This window comes from Amaranthus tricolor, chromosome 4 (genome assembly GCF_026212465.1).
Source record: "Amaranthus tricolor cultivar Red isolate AtriRed21 chromosome 4, ASM2621246v1, whole genome shotgun sequence".
NCBI classification, from domain to species: domain Eukaryota; kingdom Viridiplantae; phylum Streptophyta; class Magnoliopsida; order Caryophyllales; family Amaranthaceae; genus Amaranthus; species Amaranthus tricolor.
This window is the reverse complement of record NC_080050.1, coordinates 7,861,871-7,885,623: the sequence shown is the minus strand read 5'-3', so window position 1 is coordinate 7,885,623 and position 23,753 is coordinate 7,861,871. Positions and strand designations below refer to the sequence as shown.

At 33.4% G+C, this 23,753-nt stretch overlaps 2 protein-coding genes across 13 annotated transcripts in view; both read right to left on the bottom strand.

Moving 5' to 3' along the window:
• The window catches only part of LOC130810293 (dolichyl-diphosphooligosaccharide--protein glycosyltransferase subunit 2), a 13,994-nt gene extending 10,826 nt beyond the window's left edge, over positions 1 to 3,168 (bottom strand). The window contains exons 1-7 of the mRNA XM_057676296.1: positions 3,047 to 3,168; positions 2,792 to 2,930; positions 1,599 to 1,791; positions 1,350 to 1,439; positions 823 to 885; positions 638 to 707; positions 320 to 384 (exon numbers count right to left, since the gene is read on the bottom strand). Of these exons, the coding sequence (XP_057532279.1) occupies positions 320 to 384; positions 638 to 707; positions 823 to 885; positions 1,350 to 1,439; positions 1,599 to 1,791; positions 2,792 to 2,930; positions 3,047 to 3,056 (630 nt within the window). The 5' untranslated portion in view covers positions 3,057 to 3,168. The remainder of the gene's footprint in view (positions 1 to 319; positions 385 to 637; positions 708 to 822; positions 886 to 1,349; positions 1,440 to 1,598; positions 1,792 to 2,791; positions 2,931 to 3,046) is intronic.
• A 7,729-nt stretch (positions 3,169 to 10,897) lies between these two features.
• Positions 10,898 to 22,051, bottom strand: LOC130811416 (tetratricopeptide repeat domain-containing protein PYG7, chloroplastic). Of its 12 annotated transcripts, none has more exons than XM_057677724.1 (6): positions 20,939 to 22,051; positions 20,416 to 20,476; positions 14,656 to 14,702; positions 12,775 to 13,067; positions 12,106 to 12,252; positions 10,898 to 11,595 (listed from the first exon to the last, which is right to left on the bottom strand). In XM_057677724.1, the coding sequence occupies exons 2-6, from the start codon at positions 20,439 to 20,441 to the stop codon at positions 11,314 to 11,316; spliced, it is 795 nt and encodes a 264-aa protein (XP_057533707.1). In that variant the 5' UTR covers positions 20,442 to 20,476; positions 20,939 to 22,051; the 3' UTR covers positions 10,898 to 11,313. The 12 variants fall into 12 exon arrangements, with proteins under 12 accessions (XP_057533707.1, XP_057533709.1, XP_057533705.1 ...); XM_057677726.1 differs by having other exon boundaries at positions 14,659 to 14,702; XM_057677722.1 differs by having other exon boundaries at positions 14,656 to 14,698.
• Between the last annotated feature and the right edge of the window lie 1,702 nt (positions 22,052 to 23,753).

Sequence of the window (23,753 nt, the reverse complement as noted above, 5' to 3'; positions counted from 1 at the left end):
AGAATGACATGTGTTTCTTATTTATGTGAAGCAACAAATAGTGTTTAGTATTTACAATCAAAGGTCAATTGTTATTAAAAGAGTAAGGTTGTGTGCATATGATTCCCATACCCCACCTAAGTGGGAGCCACTTTAGTAGCATTGGGGCAACATAATGCTACAATCTTTTATCTATATAACACATGTAAACCAAATAGTTTACATAGGCACCACGTTACAATCAACAAGGAGGCTAAAATAGCACATGCATCTTAATCACACATGTATACCAAATAATTTAATTTGAAGGATGAGTTGGACTAGAAAAGGATAGACCTACCAATGATTGATCAATCTCAGCTGATGCTAATGGCACAATTGCAGCAAGAGTTTGAAAAGCAATTCCTGCAAAAGTCAACAATATGTATGAAATAGTCAATAGCTCATTGATAGAACACCGTCAATAAAAAGGTCATGAAAAAACGCATAAAAGCACAGAAGTTATAAAAGACATTGACAAATGATAGAATTGCACATCAAGATGCACCCCTCATCTCCAAAAATTGATGCTAGCACTAGCTAGGGATTAAAACACGAGAGGATGTACTACAAAAAACCAACATCAAAATGAAGATCAATTCAGAGAGAGGAAGATTACCGGCAGCATGGGTACTGGACTCGGTTTTGTTAGAATTGTATCGCCATCTTCCATCACTTTGACCAAGAGCCTACATAAAATATATCAACATGCGCTACAACATCAACTTGAATTACAAGGCAACGGGGGCAAAAGTCAAATAGCTAAGATACGCCAAGAAAATGCATGACAAAAACTAAACAAACCTTAATAGAACGAAAAACTTGTTCAGCGTTTTCAAGCTGGATATTCAAATGAGAAGCCTGATCCTGACAAAGTTTAATAAAAATGCATCAAACAGCAATGCTATGCTAAATTTATTAATGCTGCATGGCATAGACCATAGAATAGTGAAAATCAGAAGTTAAAAAAAAATGTTACGTGATTCAATTTTATGTTCAACTGTGTCAAGAGTCAGAAAAATATAGTGAAAGACTACATAAACATAAAATGAAAATGGAAAATAATCATCTACTTGCAGTGGAAGTTTAAAAATTGATTTTTCTTAGCTTAAAAACCTGACAATGTCAAAATGGCTCAATAACTATGTCTTCATTCTTCTTGTGAAGTACCACACAACCATACTACCTTTTTAGAACAAAGATCAGTTGGAAAAGAACCTCTTAGTAATTGCACATGTAAGGTTGCATACTCTACATTACCATGGAAAATCCTCTTTCGAAGGTGACCTTTAATCAACATTTATAATAATATAGGAAACTTTATAAAGTACCTTAAGTAGCATCAAGCTTCCAACCGAGTAGTAGAAGTCAAGCAGTGAGTTTGCTTTAGTGATTGCAGCTTGCAGTCTCGAACTGACAGCCTAGACAAAATGGGAATAATAAGGATAAAAAAAAGGAATATGTCAAAAAACCTCAAATATAGTCCAATTCAGATTCTTCCTACAAAGAAAACAATGTACAACCAAAACCCTTATCAAATTTATTTTGTAAAAATTAAGAAATTCTTGAGGAATAATTACCTTAAAATCCTCTCCATCAACCTTGCATTTTAGAATTTGGTTTGATTTCAATGCAAAACTGACATCCTTCAAACTAGCAGATGTAGACTTCAATGTCTCTGAAATCAATGTGCATGTTGAGGTACTTATATCAAGATCTTTTCCAATTCCAAGGATCTCAAAAGTTCGTAAAGCCTGATATGTGTCTTCAAGGCTATCCATAAGTAAATTCAAGTCATAACATATTCAATAACAAAACATCCAAGTAAATATACTACAAACAAAAAAGAAAATAAACACACACAAAAAGTGGGTTAACTAAAACATCTCAATACTCAGTAGCTCAGCTAATGGCACTAATGCAGAATCATTAAAGGGTTTGGAGAATGAAAATTCACATCAGGTAGCGCTAGCAAAAGCACATACTTATCCAATTCAAGCTATTAGGTAGTATTTCTTAGCAATTTTATACATTACATTACAGTTACTAGCATTACAAATCCCCACAATAATCATTCATCAAAATCAAACTTCAATCAAAGTTAGTAGCAAACCGTAATCTAATTGAGGGGAGATTACCAAACATAATCAGTTGGTTAACTAAAATACTACAAAAAGAAGGAAGACATAGTACAGATATCCTGAACTTTAGCTTTAATCTCTGAACTACCCCCCAAACCACCACCACCACCACCACCACCCCCCCCCCCCCCCCCCCCCCCTCTCTTCCACACACACACACACACAAAAAAGAAAGCAACTTTTTTTCAGATTAGCATTATTACAGGCCTCCCCATCATTACAAATCGACCCCTACCCACCTAAGCGGAGCCGCTATAGTGACAATGGGGAAATGTAATCTCGCTGTTACTGTAATAACATTATCTCAACCATCCATATTCTCTGAGGTAACTTAATATTTTTCAAAAAAAAAAAAACTAAAAGTTCAATAATTATATTTTGCATTGGAAATGTACTCCATCTCCTTCACATTCCTCGCAAACAAAATCATGTCAAGTTCAAACATTGATCTATGTTTTTCAATTTTCTAACCCGATGAACACGCCGGATCAAAAAATTGACAAACTTACAGATCAACCATACTTGCTCATTACCATAAACTTGAACACATTTCATATAACAACATAAAAAACAACATTTCAAAATGAAACCAAATTAATCAAAATCAGGGTTTAAGAAGGGATTATGGATACCTTTTGAATGATCCATCAATTGGCTTAAAAACTTGACCCGCAGCAGATCTGTGCGAATCTGAAACAGGATGAAACATCGAAGCTTGACAGATCGAGGAAACAAAAAGAAGAGATAAAAATACTAGAGCTTGGATCATTCCTGCAAAACAAACATACAAATTTGGGGGAAGAAAAGGAAATTATTTGTGATTAATAATTAAGAATTGATTTGAAAAATGGAGAAAAACTGGAAGAAAAATGAGAGACAGATCTTACTGGGTTCCATTGAAAAGGAGGTAAGTCAAGAGTGACGAAAAAAATGGTGGATATGGAAGTGAAGACTGAAGAAGAGGACTTTTGTGGGATGATATAAAGATCCGACCCAATTTCAACTCATGGTTTTGGATAATAATTTGGGTATTCGTGAAAAATTGAAATAAATAAGATAAATTATCAAAAAAAAATACACGAAATAAGATAAGTTTCAACTTATTTTCAAAAATAAGCGTATAATTTTCAAACCAGTGATTTGAGGCTGTTCGCAGTTAATTGCGAACAGGTGAAAAAAGCAAAATAGTTGTTCGCAGTTAGTAACTGCGAACAGGTGTTGACTTGTTTGAGAACAACTCCTTTGACTTTTTTTGACCAACTACTTCCCCTAATCATTGAGTTATTACAAGTCAATGTATGTTTCAGGCGGGATGATTCATCACCAAAAGTCTAAGCATTCGTAAGTCAAAGCTTGGAGATTATGATAAACTAAATAAACATATATATACAACTAAATATATACAAATGTTTGAAATATACAACTAAATAAACATATATATATATATATATATATATATATATATATATATATATATATATATATATATATATATATATATATACATATATAATATATATATATATAGTCAATCCAAATACACAAAAACCTAACGCTAACACTCATCACCCTCATCTACTCTATCCAACTGAGTTGGTCTCCTACGCCTCCTACGGTAGTAAGAGGCGTTCGTGCGTCGCTCTGATAGAGGAGGGGACTGGTACTGTGATGGCTGGGATGGCCCAGCCTGCGAGGTCCCCGCAACGTCAACAGGGTATGAAAGGTCCATCTCCTCCAAATAAAAGTCATAAGCAGGAGATGAGACGTGCGCATCGGCGGTAGCCAGTGATGACTCCGCAGCGACTTCCGGTATGAAGTGCTTGAACTGGGTGGCGACGAGCATGCCTTGCGCAATCTCCCTCACCGGCTCCTCGTGGCTATACCGCATCACGGCTGCCGCACCTTGTGCCTGGAATTAATATTTAGTTAATGTAATATTATATTATGTAATCGGCAACTTAATCATTTAAATGCAAATGAAGACTTACAAATTGCTTCATCGTAGGCGCAGCAGGAGCATAATGTGACGCTGTGATGAGGCCATGTGGTGTCATCCATCAGCGAGTGATGGAGAGGAACCACGGCATGTAGTCAGGTGTAGTAGGTGTGCCAACAACATCGATCGGCGCACCTTGGGCTAGCAGCTCAAGTTTATGATCCCAATGAGCGATGTGGCGCTCGTTGATCTCCGTCCAGTTCGTCGTACCCTGATTCTTGCGCCAAATCAGGTGCAACTCGGGTTTAGTGTCGCAAGGCGGTGGAATGCCCTGTACCAACCCATATTGGCGCAGTACGCGCTCCGGTAGATGTACTTCGACAATGTCGAAACATATGAGTGGCGCAGAAGCCTTCCACGCACCTGACTGAATCCCCGAGTGCTGGGGCACAGCTGCGTAGGCTTCGGCAGGGTACGGGTCCCACAAAAACTATAATAAATATTATGAAAATGTAAATGATGTGTTAATTAAATTGCAGTAATGTTAATGAGTACTGAAATATCTACCTGGTTGTGTCGTAGTAGGTCTAACTGATCCCGGTAGAATCCTAGACCGGTCCTGGTGTATTTACACGTTCGGCGTGCAAAATTGCACCGTGATCCATATGCAACATCTGGTGGAGGTTGTTGCAGAGGACCAACTTCATCACGACCAACGCTTATGTAAGGTTGGCCGATAAGAATATGCTCCCTCGCCCACAGCTAACGATTTGCAAATGTAATTAGTATGTAATTCACCAAATGTAAATTAGAATTAAATGTTATTGTTATTACCTGTAATATGGCTAATGATCCTGGAATCTCCTTGATGTTCTTCTGGGCAGCACCACATAACCTCTTGTACATGTATCTTAGGGCTGCGGAGCCCCAGCTATATATACTCGACAATGCGCTCTCAGGGGTCGTCAAGAAATGTCAAATATATGAGCTGAACTTGGTTGCTTGTTTTATCAGCAAACAAGACAACTTCTATCAAATATAAGAGGTACGCCTTAGCGTAGCTCGAATTGGTGCCCTCAGCAGCACCTTCGGAGAGATGTGAGAAGGTCTGAACCAACCATGTACACCGCAAACCGCTCCCCCTAATGACATCCACTGGAGGGCGCTCTCCCAAGATGCGGTGACACCAAACAACTTCTTCAGCTGAACATACTCATAGGACGATTAAAGTTGCTAAGCAAGTGACGTAAGCAAAACCTATGATAGGCATTAGGTGGTTGCCACTCCGGCTCTTCCATAGTTGCTAAAATACCCGCGTGTCTATCAGAAATAACGCATAAACCCATCCTCTGTGTGACATGCTCATGAATACAAGCCATGAACCAAGACCATGCACCTATACACTCCTTTTCAACCAAGGAAAACGCCAATGGAAAGATTCCCTTATCATCATCTTGAGTAATGGCAGTCAATAAGGTATGACGATACTTACCATACAAGTGTGTGCCGTCAATGGCAATAAAAGGTTTACAGTGATTGAAGCCCTCAATGCAAGGTTTAAAAGCCCAAAAGACACGTTGGAAGGTTCTAATATTAGGTTGCACATATACACCCCCGCCATGGTCTTCCTTAAAAGACCACTCAACTACTAGGCTCGGGTTAGAATGTTGCAAAGCTTTTAAAAAGCGTGGAAGAAGTGAGTGAGAACCTTCCCAAGTTCCATATATGGACAACAAGGCTTGTTGCTTAGCACACCACGAAAACATAAGACCCATGCTTACCCTTGTACGTAACAATACACCATGAAGATGAATATCAATCGAGCGTAGCCCTAAGTCTCCACGAACAGCCCCGCTTACACTTCAAGGTAAGAACAGTTTGGTTTGAGGCCTCTGTTCTATACTCCACATTTCTACGAATATGATACACTCTAATAGCTTCCAACAACGCTTCCTTACTATCAAACATCACACCCTTCTCCAACTCCCCTTCTTCGGTGTAAGTGGTATCACAAGCCCACGTCCTCCAAGAGTTGTCCTCCACATACTCATCTAAAGGTGGACATAGGGCATAAGGTTTAGGAGCAATGATTGTAAGTGGTACATGAATACAAACAAAATCAACATCATCATCAACTTCATGCCCATACAAGTACATTATATTCATTTGATTATAATCTTTTTGGTCTATGAATTAATAAAGTCCATAATGTAACTAAGTTCATACATATATAATGCACATAAAATTCAACTAATAAATCAATTAATAACAACATCAAAATTTCTAATAATATATAATGTACATAAAATTCAAATAATAAATCAATTAATAAGTTCATAAATGATATTTCTAATAACAACATCAAAATTTCTAATAATATATAATGTACATCAAATTCAACCAATTCAATATATTCATCAACAACAATACTTCAAAAAACAACATAAAGTTATGAAAACAATTAAACATTACCTTGAACAGTTATGGATGATTAAGAAGAGTGTTGATTTTAGAACTAGTAACCTACATTTGAGAAAATAACCAAACTTCATCAAAACCCTAAAAAACGATATATATATATATATATATATATATATATATATATATATATATATATATATATATATATATATATATATATATATATATATATATATATATATATATATATATACTCAAAAAAAATGCATAAAAGTTTACCTTTGCGTAAGTTAGAGTATCCCAGACTAAATTTGAAGTGTCAAATTGAAAGAGGAATGTAAGAATTGTTGGATTAAAGCTAGTCTAATAGTGATTTTTGTAAGGGGAATGTCGAGTTGTTTAAGCTAGGGTTTTAAAATTGGGGAAAATGGGAAAGAAGGGAGCTGCTGTCGTAATTATGGGCGATGCATGTTCGCAGTTAGGGTCAAACAAGTCAACACCTGTTCGCAGTTACTAACTGCGAACAACTCCTTTGCTTTTTTCACCCGTCCCCAAACCATAGGTTTGGGAATTACACGCTTATTTTTGAAATTAAGTTGAAACTTATCTTATTTCGTGCAATTTTTGATAATTTATCTTATTTATTTCAATTTTCGGTATTCGTTGATGCACAATTGCACATTGAACATGTGACATGGTTAGATTGGACAATGTCATATATTATCTCTAGCAATTCAAAAAAAAGTTTTTTAAAAAAAAATCAAACCCATTTTCTACAAAAATTCTGAAAATAAGTTCTCAAAGAAATAGTCTTGTTCAGATTCGGTTTTGTCCATTGTTACTAACAACGAACAAAAAACATTCAAAATAAGTCAAGTCTTTTATTACGGTGAACGAAGACTTGACTATTTTTCCTTTTTTTATTTTTAAATTGTTGTAATTGCTCTAACAACGAGCAAATGATATATTAAAACATTTCATAATGCTCACTTTCAATCCATTCACAGTCTTATTTCTTTTAACAATTCTACACAATCACGTGGGGTGATCACAAGCTTAGTTGTGGACGTGGTATATAAGCTTAACTCCTTTATTTATGAATTAATTTATTATTATACATATTTAATTAAGTTATGTAATTTAATTGTATTTAATTATTTAATTCAATATAATTCTTTATTTATTATTTGACTGATCTATTTACTTTAATTAATTAGTTTTGATGATCTTTATGCGTAGATGTCACATATTGATATTGTTCATGAGAAGTGCCAATTTGACTTCGAAGTAGAATATCATCGAGATTGGAACAACTTGATTCAGGTTTCCGTTTTGTTGCATGTCCATTCTACGATGATGAAGTATATGGTTGTAGTTACTTTCGGTAGGTACGTTTAGAGGGCATAAAATGACAAAAGAATATTATCATGAAGCTCGATGAAGAAAAAGAAAAGCTTCAAACCGAGATAGATGCCCTGAAGAAGCAATTGAATGAAGTCTTGAATATACACAAGAGTGAGGAAACAGAGAAAATTGTGAGGAAATTCAAATAGTAATGTCAGAAATTGTATTAGGTTTTTTGGAGAAATAAAATGTTCTATAATATGGTCTTTTTTTATGAATGAATCTTGTAGTTCGAAACTCATGTTGAATAGCAATGAAGTAATTGTCGAATCTTCGACAATACTTTCCTATATTTCAATGATTTTGGTTTTGATGAGTTTTCAATTAATCTACTTTTATAACCAAGATAACTTTAGAGCATGTTTCATTGCCGGACGATTTGAGCATTAATGACTTTTATTTGAGCACAAAAAACAATTACCCATATACTTCTATAAAAATAGTGTAATAGTCTAATTAGAGTTTGACAAAATATGTACAAATAGTGCAATATAAACAATTGAAGTTTATAGAACGATCTGAATATTTACAATGTCCTAATGCTCATCTCCCTCATCTACCATATCTAGTTGAGATGGCCTAGTATGTTTGAATGTGACAAGTCCAGCTCGTGCACATGATTGTATGTAGTTGGCAACGAACTTTGCCCCTCTTCGAAAGGTTCAAAAGTCTGTTGGACTAGCACCTTGATGTTCATAATGAAGTGCTCAAATTGTGGATCCATGAGGCTAAAATGCCCTATGCGATTTTCCCTTATTGGTTGCTTCTGACCGGAGCGGTAGACGAATGTCACTCCTTATGCCTGAAACAAGATTAAATTATAGAAAAATACTTCAAAATGATAACATTATTATACAAAAATGATAGCATTATTATACAAAAAAATTGAAATATTAAGCAACACTTACAAAGTGAGTCGTCGTAGGTGTGACTAAAGCGTACTAGGTTGCATCAATAGCACCTTGTGGTGTCATCCATCAACATATGATGGACGAGAGTCACAACATGTAATCCATAATAGGTGCACTGTGCACCTACCTCGTCTATGAATGCACTATGCGTTATGAATTGCAGTCTATGTCCCATCGCGCTATGTGACGCCTAGGGATGGTCGTGGTTTGGCTCTAAGTCGAGTTTGGCTCGACTTGGACCCAGACCCATTTGATTTTTATGGACTCGAACCCTAAGGATTTGGAATTTTCAAATCCATACCCAGACCAATTGAGTGTAGTGGGTCAAGGGTCCTTAGTGGATTCAAAATGGGTCTCCTAACTTATGAGTTTTGTAACTCTTGTACTTTTAATTTATTCGGACTCTTGTTAGTCCATTTTTGCAATTTTTTACTACTAATTTTACATACATAGCACCATATAAGCTTAATTCAAACACAAACTCTTGCTCGAGTCCATAAAATTCAAATACAAACACTTATCCGCATCCATAGAAATAAAATACAACCAAATTTACAGTATTCGACATAAATTTAAACAATACATAATTAAAACTTAACAATACAGAAGAGATACATACTTCATAGTCCATTAATTTACAGTCAATGTTCATCAACTTCATCAAGTACCTATAAAAAATTTCAAATAATTATAAAAGGTTAGTTTAACATTGAAGAAAAAATACACTAAAATAAAACTCTTTAAAAGTGAAAACATACTAGTTGAATGGCATCAATATTTTTTTTTTCTTCAACATCATAATCATCAATTATGGAGAACAAACTTAAGCATTTTTCGAAGTACCTTAAACCGAGATTTAAAAAAAAAAACAAAGTTATTAAAATAAGCAACCATTAATTGAAAAGGTTTTTCAGTGTAAGTATGTAACATTTAATAATAATACAATCCTAAATTAATCAATTTTACAATTTTACTTTTTATGTCTTCCATCATTTAATTTTACAAACACATTGATCCTTCCACAATTTGAGAGTGAAGTCTCAAATGATGATGACTGATAACTCTCGCCCTAGTACTAAAAGCACTTTTCGAAGTAACGGAAGAAATAGGGATGGAAAGAATATCTCTAGCAATCTGTTACAAAGTCGGATACTTTGTATTTACTTTCCACCAATAAAGGATATCCAAATTATCATGGCAATGGTTTGTCATCCTTTACATAGAAATCCACATCTCACCTATTCACTTTCTAACCTATTTTCTCTTAGATTAAACAAATTCATCTATGCACATTCTGTAGAACGTGATGCATAATAACCATATTTATTAATTCCTTCCTCGAAAACTCTTGGTCAAACTCTTTGAGATTTTGCCACTGAATTTCAAAGTACTTAACCCATCAAATTCCTTCTTCACTCATAGTGTTGTTTGACCATGTGCAAGATTCAAATATCTTCTTGGACAAACTTTTTTTTTTGCGTGTTTCAAGAGATGAGAAGTTCCACTATTAACACTAGTTGCTAGATTTTCATTACAATGCTTGCAAACTGCTCTAGTCAAACCATTTTCTTCCACTATTCTTAAATATTCCCATGCCCCAAAAATTGTTTTTCTTCCCTTTTTGTTTTGAGCAATGGCGTAATAAGTACCATCAACAACAATAAATCCTTCTTCATCTACATCCAAAGTATTTTGCCAACTCACTGACAAAATTATCTTGTGGTTATGAAACTCATTGGAAAGGACAATATGATTGATTTTCATCCATTATCTATAAAACAACACAAATCGATACCCACCAAAACCAAGTAAACAAAGTACTAATGAACACTTGTATACCAATAAGTAGCAACGATATTCTATTACTCTAATGCCATTGAATTAATTCCTATATGGACTTCCACTCGGGCAAAGCTTTAGGAGATCTAAAGCATATGACCTTACCTTGTGCTCTCTCTATCACAATTTTAACTATATTCGTATTTTTCAAAAATTTCAATTTTAATTTCAGTTTCAATTCTTGCTATCTCTAATTAAGCATAACTAAAGTTTCTAAAACACATTAATAAAGCAAGAATAAAATATTGATAAACAACACTAAAACAAATAAAAAAGTGCATACAAGTTGTTTTACTTAATCCACGAGATAATGACCAAAGTAGCACATAGAAACATACCTTAGAAATTAAAAAAGAAAAGACCAATAGATTAAAATATCCCAACTTAATTATGAAAATTAGGGGAAAAGGCAAGAGTCTAAATTTGACAGCTTTGCATTATACTAGACTAGACTGCATCTTTTCCTCTTACAACTTAAATTATCACATCAACATAGATCTTACAAGCCTTATAAAAAACCAAGGGAGCCAAACCCAACCACTCAATCTCAAACCTTAAGACAAGTCCAACACTAGTTCTCATTTTCATTTACCATGTCAAAATTCAAGTTAGTTTCCATCATCATATGACCGAACATTATCAATCACCTGTCCTTGGATTTCACAGGAACACCTTTGTACATGTTGACACGATCCCTCAGTGCATCGACTCGAGGGCGGGCCACCCTATTGTTCGGATCAAAAAGAAGCACTTCTTCAAATGCCTTAAGAGCAGACTTGAGATCTTTCTTCTGTTCATATGCATCACCAAGATTGTTCCATGCAGTCACATACCCTGGTTGAAGCTTAACAGCAGTCTCAAACTGTGTAACACCCTTGTCGAGCTTTCCATCACGAACATAACTCACGCCCAATGCATTATAAACCTGTATGTATGGAGAAGAAGCTGAGGTCTAAGCTTAGGCATGATAAAGTATACCACCGTATCTTGGGGCTTCAACCAAAAGCTTAAGCTGATGGTTGAAGTCCCCAGGATATGTTAGTAAGTGATGGTTAAAGCCACAAGATACATAAGTGTACTCTACTAAGGCATACATGAATACACAAGTACGAGGGGAATAGACAAGTGGTAAATCCAATTGCTTGATCAATTGAAGAAGATTTTATCAACTTTCCCCAATTTTGATTCACATAAGCAATGTGGTCTAAAAAGGTCTACAAGTAGTCTTAACTCTTAACTCTAGCATATTTCGATTTGTACATATTACGGATATATGCAAAGAAAAAGCCATTTTCGGAAATGTAGTTTGGGAGAACGCATGAATGTCAAATACCATGGATCGATTTGAATGGCGTTATTATTGTCATACAGTGAAGTTTACGATATTATGGAGTATGCAGTCATAGAGGATGAAGAAATCAATGCTTTGTCAAACCTGAGCAAGATCCTGGTCATCTCCATCCCATTTCTCAATTGCTTGAAGCAAGAATTTAGTCGCGGCAGGGTAAAATTTTCTTCTTAGCATCACTGCTCCAAGTTCAAAGAGCTCGGTTGCATTTGCATCACCACTTCTTACTTGCTCCTGAAATTGCATCAAGTTGTTTTTACAAGTTAAAGGTTAATATTACAAAGTTCATGTGGTGCTTAGGTAGGCCGTCTTCCATTTAAAACAATTTTTCATACAAAGGCTTTTTAATAATAAATTCACATCTCATGGTTTGCAGGGGCAGAGCAAAGATTTTAGAGGCCCTATTTATTTTTACAATGTCTAATAAATTGGGGCTCTTCATTATATCAAAAGAAAAAAAAAATTCCACTTCAAGAAAAATAATTCAAGCACAATATATTGCAACATTATACTCTAAAATTACTTCAAATGTAAAAAAAGTTGACAAACAAATCACTTAAAAGAAGTTGCTCAGAACCAGGCCTGAAAAACACCATTTAATATTTGAGGCCCCTTATTTTTGGGGGCCCTAGGCGGCCGACTACCACGAATATGCTAAGAACCGGACATGATGGTTTGGATAGTCATCTGAGGAGGGGTTATTTCCTTGAAAGTAGTGATAAAGAGAAAAACAAGCATCAAATTAGAAATTCTGACCTGCAATTCCTTGGCAGACAGGTCAAGTTCACGGCGAACAAGGACTTGACGGATAACGAAAAAGGTCCCGACTCCAAGCAAAGCCAACAACAAAAGCACGTATGACAATTGAATCCCCAATTCAAACAGCTCTCCAACCTCATAAACAGGATTTATTTCCATGCCCGTGCTCGAGTATGCCACTTGTGAAGAAGCCAACCAGGAAATTGTTGCAAATGGTAATGCATTAGCACCTATCATGAAGCCCTTTCCAATTTCGTTATCTTTCACACTGCCATGTTTCTTAGAACGTTCTGCAACAGTTGAAATAAACATCACATATATAAAGAGGATCCAACATCGCATCACAGTGCTGATTTCAGTTATTCACTCGCCTTTCCTCACCAGTAGAAGATGCAATGTCTTGTTTATTCAACAATCATGGCCTAACTATTTATGATTCAAGTTAAATGCAAAAAAAGTACCATTTCCTTTGTCCAACGTCTTCAACAAAGTGAGGTAACAAATCCATATCTCAATAATTTAGGTGACGAGGTAATGTAGAATTCTGAAAGCAGACAAATGCATGACATTCTGTAAAAGTTGGAACTAGTACATGCTCTAGACTAGCATACTAAACAAAGGTTATGTGAAAAAGATATATATATATATATATATATATATATATATATATATATATATATATATATATATATATATATATATATATATATATATATATATATATATAGAGGGTCGCGTTCAGGTGCAAACCACGGTTCTATGCGAACCGTGAGAACCAAAAAATGTGTTACCTTTTTACAGAAAAAGTGCTACTTTTGCACAAAAACTGTGTTACTTTTGTTTTTAAAAAAATCTGGTACTTTTTACCAAAAACAAACTGTCAGAAAAAAAATACAAATCTAAAGTAACACGTTTTCTGAAAAAAGTAACACCTTTTTATGGTTCTCACGGTTCTCATATAAGGATGGTTTTCACTTGAACTTCTCCCTATATATATATATGTGTGTGTGTGTGTGTGCGCGCGCGTATATATATATATATATATATATATATATATATATATATATTGTGTGTGTGTTTACATTGGAAAATTTTCAGGTTAAAACCAAGTTCATATGAGAATCATGTTACTTTTTGGCAACAAAAACTGTTACTTTAAAGAAAAAATTTAGAAAAATTTCAGACAAATAAAAAAGTGTTACTTTTAACATATAACATGTTACTTTCCAAACAATTTTTTTTCCCCCAAAAAGAAATTTCAGAAGAAACAAAAAAAAAAACAACAGCGAATGTATCAAAATATTGTTACTTATCAGACAAAATAAATTTCCCCAAAAAAACTAGAAAAGAAAAAACTAAAAGCCTGACCAAAAAAGTGTCACATTTACATAAAAGGTGTTACTTTTTGACAAACAAAAGTTGCTTTTTTTGCCAAGAAGTAACACGTTTTTAAGTAAAAGTAACATTTTTTTTTATTACTTCGTAACTTTTTTTTTCCTGTTTTTTGATCACTACTTACACTTTATTTCCGAAAAGTAACCCTTTTTATGTAAAAAGTAATACCTTTTGTATTATGTATCTTTTTGGGAGGGGCCACAAATTTATAATTATGTAGTTTCGGGATTATAACGGGCTATGGTAAAATGGTTTATTAAATTATGTGCATTTCTTGGTTATGTGAAATTAGCAAATGATGTTTTCTACCAAGGGGAATAACCTCTTTGTTATCATTAACAGGGATAATGTTGCGCATATCAGACCTTCCCAAATCCCGCCCTCCGTGAAAGACATTTAATGGCATTGGAATAATAGAATGTTATTTTGACTTAAACAATAAGCTGCCTAAGAAATCATATATTAGGGTGAGAGAAGAGTTACCACCCTGATCATCTGCCATAAATGTCAATGCCATTCCAAATTTCTGCCTTCATACACAACAAAGGATAGAAATTAAGATTGTCCATGATACTGCACCAGTAAAACTTAGAAAAATAATTGAACACTTAGGAATCATGAACTGTAAGATTTCCTTCACTAAAATGTGGAATCATCATCAGGGCAAGTGAGCAACATATCTCAAAATAGAAAAGACAAAGATTGTCAAGAAAAACAATCTATCATTACAGAGAAGAAACTGTAATACATTTCATTTGATGAAATGTGAAACTAACCCAAATGACAAGAATCATAATGGAAGCAACAAAAACAACAATGAAGACCAAAAACATTTATATTGGAACCACATCAAATGTCCTACAAGGCTACAAATGCTTCAATTTAGAGCATGTAAAAATGTAAAAGAATAATACTTCATATATTCTAATGAATTATAATCCAACACGAAACTCTTAAATTAGAATTCAAGGATACCAGAAAAGCACTAGACGAAACTTTAAGTGCATCTTAATTCATACATGCAACCAAATCTCTATTAACCATTTTTTAAACAGATATAAAACGGACACATTGCAAACTCCATAACTGTAGTAAGTACACCTAGGTAAGTTTTTCACTGTAAGTAAATACTAAGGCATCATTTTGGTGACAACGCTTACTAAGAAATTAAGTTAATCGAATTGGGAAACTTTCTTATGCTAGGAATAAAACTATTTTCGTTGCCAAATGGCACAACATTACTATCTAAATGGAAGTAACAACAGCTTCAAGGTCTAATATATTGGACCTAGCAATGTTGAAAAAATGAACTCAAAAACTGGTACATAATTGAAGCAGTGAGATACAGCAAAAGTCCTACTCAAGGTTTTGCCACTATTGCTAAAATTGATTTGAGCTTAATTGGATACAAATTTCTTAACAATCATGTACTTACGAAAACCAATAACTATCACCACTGCATTTCTGAAAGATGTAACTCATAGTGGCTCAAAACCTTATAATTATGATCCTTATCAGTAAGTATTATTCATCTTGCATGATTACACCTATTCTTATTTAACCGATGTTAAGTGTACTTTCCATTTCATGGAAACATGGACATTTCTCAGAGAAGCTTAGCTTGCTTTTCTGTAAATGTCTCAATGTGGTAACTTTCAACAATTACAAGCAATGATCATAATTCAAACTAGATGTGAGTTGCTCTTGCTTGCCATCTCTGTACGCTTCAAGCAATCTTCTTTTGAATTTGGTCATGACATTACAAAAGCTAAGTCTTTGACTAGAATCCAAACGCATATAATGGACAGTCACAAAACTTACCTTTCTGTTGCTCAAAGTATGACTTCTGAGCTCATACAATATTTACAAATATAGTATTAGAAAATCAACAGACACCTATTCAAGAAGAATTTTGATTGCTAGCAAATTTTTCCATTGAGAATAAGTAGCTTTCTGGACTTGTGACATGAATACAAACAAAACGCTCCTAGTGGTGCGAGCAAAGAACACTTAGACAAACAAAAACATAGGAGTGCCATTATTAAGACAAATGGTTAATATTAAACTATCTCTACCTAAATTCCTAGCTAACTCATTTATCCAATAACTAATCTTGTTCCTTAAATTCTTAGCTAACTCTTATATCTAGTAATGCTTAATTCATGACAAACGCAAGACTCCAAGGTCATATGTAAGATGAAATCCCTACCATTAACTTGAATGTTTGAAGAGTATGTGAAGCATCACATAATGGACAATGTACAAGGACTTATTAGCTCTAGTAACAAAATTGTAATTAGTAATGATATTGGCCCCATACATTTCTTAAAAAAGAACTTCCTAATATTTTTGCCTCATTTACAAGAAATTAACACTCTTTGTCACCTCAACAACTAAATGGATGAGTTTCATTCAATATTTTAGATAAACATTAGGCCGAAGAACCTAAATCTTTGTCACCAATGATTTCTCAAGTTGATTCATTGTGATTTGTTTTGATTCATATACCTGACAAATATGTTCTACTTGTGCTTAAGGCTTTGACGTTTATGTTGTGTCAACAACAACAACAATGCCAGAGTCCTAATCCTGAAATATTAGGGTCGACTACATGAACCAATATATAAATTTCAATGTTCGTCGATATGGATTCTTCTTGTCCATTTATTCCAATTTTTTACCATCTCAATTTATAAGTCTAGATATTTCATATCTTTTTCCACTCAGGTCGTCCAACTTATTTTCGGTCTTTCTTGTCCACTTTTTAAGGCTCTGTAGTTCCAACTTTCTATTTTCCTTACCGGAGGCTAATATCATGTCGTTGCACATACCCGAACCATCTTAAACGACTCTCTTTTAACTTTTCCTCAATATTTATAACTTTTAAACCCTTATATTTTTGTTTTGAGTTTTATCCTTCAAGGTATGCCCACTCATCCATCGAAACAATTGCATTTCTGTTACTCATATCTTTCTACTATAATCCTTTCTTCCATACAGTAGCACTAGTCTAATGGTCGTTCGATAAAACTTGTCCTTGAACTTTAAGAGCAAATCTCGATTACATAATATTCTAGTAGCTTTCTCGATTTCTGCCACCAACACTTAATTCTATAGGTCACATCTTGTTGTATATCCTCACTACTCTGAAATATAGACTCAGGGTATTTCAAGCATCCACTTGAAGTGATTATTTCTCTTCTACCTTTATCGTGCCTCTCGTTATTGCATTTGTGCTAAAGTGACTCCAACTATTGTCTCCATCGTTCTAACTTGGCATTTACCCCCTCTCTAGTCTCATTTACTAAAACAATGTCATCAGCAAACAACATGCACCAAGACATGTCTTTACTTCTCAATAGATATCTTGCACTATAATAATATATGTCTTAGAAATGCCCTTCTTTGTTATTGCCCCACCAAAAAGTACTTTTCTTGGTACTTTGTCGTATGCTTTTTCCAAGTCAATAAAATACATGCGTATGTCTCTTTTTCTAGCCCTATAATACTCCATCATTTATCTCATAAACTGAATAGCTTTCATTGTAGACCTCCCTGGCATAAATCAAAATTGGTTCTAGACATGTAGGTACATCTCCTCATACGTATATCTATCATTCTTTCCGATTACTTCATAGTATGACTCATGAGTTTTATTTCTCAACAGTTAGAGGAATCTAGGACATTCCCTTTGTTCTTGTAAATAGGCAGTAAAGTATTTCTGCTCCAGTCATTGAGCATCTTGTTTGTCCTCCAAATCTTGGTGAATAGATCAGTTAGCCAAGTTACTCCAATTGCCCCTTAGCATCTCAATACCTCAATAGGTATACCATCTGGCTCAACCGCTCTCTTTAGCTTCACTTTCTTCAATGCCTCAACTATCTTTGATTATTGTATTCTTCGCATGAATTCTCTATTTTTATCTGAGAGAGTGATTGTTGTGTGTTCCTTACAAAATTTCCTTGTTCTCCATTAAATAGCTCATCAAAATTATTCCATCAATGATCTTTGATGTACTCATCCTGAATTAAAATGGTCTTATCATTATCCTAAATACGCTTCACTACACCTATCTTATGAGTTTTTACTTGCCTCCTCTTTGCTACCCTATATATATGCTTAGAATAGTATTAAAACTAGGGTTTGCGATTATTAATGTAATAATAGTTGTTTGTTAATAGTAATTTGTAACCACAAATTAAAGAACAAGCTAAGAGAGCTTCAAAGTCTACCAATAGTATGTGAATGAAGGAGTTATATAAAGATTGTAGGGAGGAAGTTGCTACTTAACATGTCTCCTTGGATGGAAATAAAATCAAAATTTGAGGGATTTCTTACCCTTTCAATGAATGCAAAAGGGAGCAAAAAAAAAGTTATACAAGTTAGGATGTTAGCAAATGAGGAAGTTGAAGAATAGAAGCATGAGACATGCAAAGGGCTGAATTACTTTTCCTCCTTGAGCATTCAAATTCCAAGGGAAGTACATAACTAATACCATAGTTCAATTTTCCCTCCAAGAGTTTGAAGTAGAACACAACTTGGAAAAACCTACCTAGCCATGAACATACAAGGAAGAACTAATTTTCAATGCTTTAGGAGCTTATGGACATGCGGCCTATAAAGATCAAAAAAGATTGTTTCCCTTCAAGAACTTGAACAACAAAAGAAATCACACAACTTCCTTATGAGGAAGTTACAACCCTTTTATGACCTTAATGATTCAAGTCTTGATTTAATTAGAATTCCTATTTATCTGTCACGATGGATGAATGTACAAGCTAGTTCAAGTTTTATAAAAACCCAGCATATGCTTAAACCTTGTCTTGATGCAATTTAAGAAAGTCTAATTGCATATTGAATGTAACATCTCACTTATAATTTTAGAGGCCTTTAGCTTCTAATATGGCGCATCTATATCATTAGGGATTAAGTATATATACAAGACATACTCGAGCCCATTACAAACGTTAGTACAACAATTCTACTATACTTGACTTGCTTTGGTCTGTTGCCGCTCATGGATCTAACTTCCTCTATTGTCTAATGCTCTTCTCGTGCAAAATATTTCAACTTAAGGAGAGAGAAATTTGATTAATGTTTTTAAAATATATTTAGAAGATAAAATATATCCACGTGAGATCTCGTTAAATTCGTTTTAATGTATATTTTTTTTATTATGTATTTTTATAATTTTTTATAGTTCGTATCTAGAGATATTAAGGTTTAAAATTTACATTGAAACCTGTGCAAAAAGTAAATGAGAAAAATAAAAAAGAACGGAAGTAGTACTTAATAATTAACTAGAATTATCATAAGATCACTTCATACTTAATACTAACTTCATGGGTTACATCAACTCTCCTAAACAAGTAGCTACAGTATAAATTAATTGTAAATTGAATTGCCCAACTTTTAAATAAGTAGTTATCTTTAAATGTGAATCTAAAATAATACTCCCTCCTATTCATTCTAAGTGTCTTATTATTTTATTTGGTCAAGTCATCTTAAATGTCTCATTTCTATTTTAGATATATTACTATTATTAATTTATCCCTACTAAACTTAGCTTTTTTACATCTTTACACCTACTAATCTCACTTTACCCCTATAAAAATTTAAAAATACTATACTTGTTTTGTTTCACATGTGGTTCTATTTAACTACCTAAAAAATAGTGAAAAGTCAAATGAAAAACATTAGGTGAATAGGAGGAAGTAGTATATAGTGGGGAAACCTTAAAAAATAAGAAAAAATTGTCAAATTATAACTAATAAAAGTAATTTTTCATTGTCAAAGGTACCTAGTAACATTTTTCTTTTAAAGCTTCGTTAGTTGTATCACGATTCACGTGTGGAACTCACATATTGTTTGATTAACAATTGTGATTGATTTGGAACCCCTAATTTTGACCATTATCTTTTCATTCCCAAACTAATATTCTCATCCCCAATTTAAAATTTAAGGAAGTTGAAAACTCTAACTTGCGAATTCTCTCTCAATTCTCAAGCTTCTTACAATAATCTCTCTCCTTATAGTAATCTAATATAATGGCATCAAAATTTGCAGGTTAAAGGAACATAAATCTATCTTTATGGAAGAGTTTCGTGGACAAATAAAACTCCAGGACAAAGATTTAACGCTGGCAAAAACCCTAAATTAGCAACAAAAAAATCTAACAAATATGATGAATATATCGAAATTGAGGAATATTAAATAAAGATAGCAAGGAAGGAGAGAACATACATGACGTTGAAGCTTGATAAGACCATCACAAGAGCTCAAATTTCTGGGATTGTTCATTGAACTAGAGAATAACTTAAATTTAGAAGGAGATAAAGAAGCTACCATAACAGAAGAAGATTGAGATAAAAACATCCCAGAAGTTTTTCCAGGAGAGGGGGAGAAACAAGGAGAATTCATCAAGATTGGAACAACATGGAAAATTCTATCTGAGATTGAAGATGAAATCATAGTTTTCTAATTTGGGTGATTCTCGAATTTTTGTGGGTTTTTCAAATTCTTGCAAAAAAATTGGAGAATTGGGATTTTTGCAAATAGAGACTGAGTTCTTGAAGAGTTTGTGGTCTAAGTTGTTGGTGTGTATTATGAGGCTTGCGGTTTTTGTAGATAAAAATGTGGATAGAAGGTAATCCGATAAACAAAATTATAAAAAACTACCTGATATATATTTTTTTAAAAAACTACCTTATATAAAAATTTTTGCAAAAAACTACCTTATATGATACAAATCTTTGCAAAAAATTACCTTTTAACGGATTCTATTTGTTGACTGTTATTTTTGACCGTTGACCATTTTAACGAATTTCGTTTGTTGACCGTTGACTATCATGTCACGTGACACTCACGTGACTCTTAAAATCTGTCTCCTTCTTCTTCAATGAGGTTCGTTCTTTGCAGAACCTTTCTTTCACACGCTTTCCTTCTGAAATAGAGTTTGGATTTCACAATTTCGATTACCCCTTTAATAACAACTTTGACATCATCATCATTAATATTATCAATCTCAGAAACAGCCAACTCAACACGTTCACACCCTAAACACCGAGTCAATTTAACACGTGAAAAGCAACTCAGCGATTCTTTCCCTCCTAACTCGGAACTCTTTTGGACAATCTGTTGCTGCCACCATTATTGCGTGCTCAATAATATCAAATATATCAGAGTTTTTCGCGTTTCTAAAAAAGTCCCTCCAATTATCAAGCCCATGACCACCAGTTTTTGAGGTCATTTTTGATTAAACTCGAACAAACCCAGATCCTAAAAACTTGTTTTAATCAAAACCCAGTAGTTAAAATCTCAAAATTCTTATTTCTGAGGTAGAATTAATTTTCAAGGAAATTAAAAAGCTGGAAAAATGCGTTAAAAAATCAGAGAATTTATTCGATCAAATCAGAATCTGAATAGAACAGAATAGAATAGAATAAACTCGATGGATTTCTGAATGGGAAATGAAATGACGAAATCCCAGAAAAACCCACTTTTAACGCAAGAAAATCAAATAAAAATATAAAAAATCCTCTCAAAATCCCAACTTTATTTGTGAATATGAAGAGGATTGAAGTGACTTTCAAGGGATTAACAAAATGATCTCCATAAAAATAAAAATCGGACAGGTGAACAACAAATGTAAGCAACAAACAACCCCAGAAATTTATTTTTTTAAAAAAAATAAACTACAAAACTTTAATCACTATGATTAAGTTTGTAATATACCCAGTTTCAGAACAGAAAAAAAAAGATTGGGTTTTTTTTTCTTTAAGAATATTTTCACTGAGTTTTGTAAGAGTTGAATAAGAAATGTGATTTAAAAAAGGTGGAGAATTTGACGGAGAAGAGGAAAATGATAGGAAGTGAGGAAGGAGACAGATTTTAAGAGTCACCTGAGTGTCACCATGGTCAAGAGTCACCAACCGAAATTCGTTAAAAGGTATTTTTTTTGCAAAAATTTATATTAATATAAGGTAATTTTTTGCAAAAACTTGTATTTTTTTAAAAAAGGATATAAACAGGGTAGTTTTTTATAATTTTGCCTTAATTATATTAATATTATTATTAGGAAAAATTGATTGTAATAATACAATCTTTTATAAATTCGCTCTAAATAATTCTAATTTTAGATTACCTTTTAATAAATCAACCATTGAGTTAGTTTGATGTCAGTATACTCATGCTGATAGTAAATTAAGGGCAAAAATTGAATTATTTTAAGATAAAATTTTATTTTGTTAACAAATTAAGAGCAAGGTTTGGATTATTAAAAAATAATCCAAAGGTAGGATTCACTAGTGGAAAAAAATGTATTTGCTGCTCAATATTTGCTGCGGTTTTTGTGTATTAGCAGCAAAAAATAGAAAAACGTATTGGAAAAAAAAAATACTCTAATTGCTGCGGTTTTCCTAAGGACCGCAGCAAATACCCTAGCATCATGCATTTATTGCTGCGGTTTATGCACAACCGCAGCAAATACCCTAGCAAAATTGGATTAATTGCTCCGGTTTTCTAATGAACCGCAGCAAATGACCTTTGCACAAATAAAACCCGCCATTTCTTTTTATTTCTCATATCTTCTCAAATACGTTATACAGTTGTTCTTCATTGAAAAAACGCTTCATCTTCATTTGCAATTCGTTCCTCTTCAACATCTTCACAAACGCTTCAAAAACGCTTCATTGTGTTCGTTTCTTGTGTTCATCTTCATTTTCACAAACGCTCTTTTATTCATTTGCTGTTATTCATCTTCATTTGTACGTGTTCGTGTTGTTGTTCATCTTCTTCATCTTCACAAACTTGTTGCTGTTCATCTTCACAAACTTGTTGCTGTTCGTGTTGCTTCTTTTCATCTACTGTACAACATCAAACTTGTGTTTTGAAGGTAAATCCTTGTTGCTTCTTGTTGCTGTTTATATTTTTAATTTTATTTTGAACTTTTGCTGTTCTTGTTGCTGTTTTTATTTTTATTTTTATTTCATCATCAAACTTCGAATTTTCATAAACGAATTTTGTTGCTGTTCTTGTTGCTGTTCATCGAATATATGTTTCTGTTCATCTTCTTGTTGTTGCTATTCTTGTAAAAAATCTTGTGGTCATTTGAGAAGATGAAGTTGTTTTTGTTGTTGATGTTGCTGTTCATAAACCATGTTTCTGTTCATCTTCAACTTAAAATCTTGTTACGTTGTTGTTCTTGGTTCTTATTCTTGTTGTAAAAAATCGAATATAATCTTGTTGTTCTTGTTGTTGTAAACTCAATCAAACAATATATCAATAAAGCAATATCAAATAAAAAAGGGCAGTTTCGTCATGAAGAAGATGAAAGACTTCGAATAGGATTTGTGTACGTAGGTTAGATCAGTCATGAAGAATAATGCAAGAAAAAAAAAACTCTTTAGTTTAAGAATATTAATTATTAATTTTGGTCTCTGTTTTCGTTGTATTTATTATATTTATTTTACTAATTTGCATTATTCAAGTTTTTCATATATATGTTTTACATTATTTGAATATATATGTGTGTGTATGTATATATATATATATATATATATATATATATATATATATATATA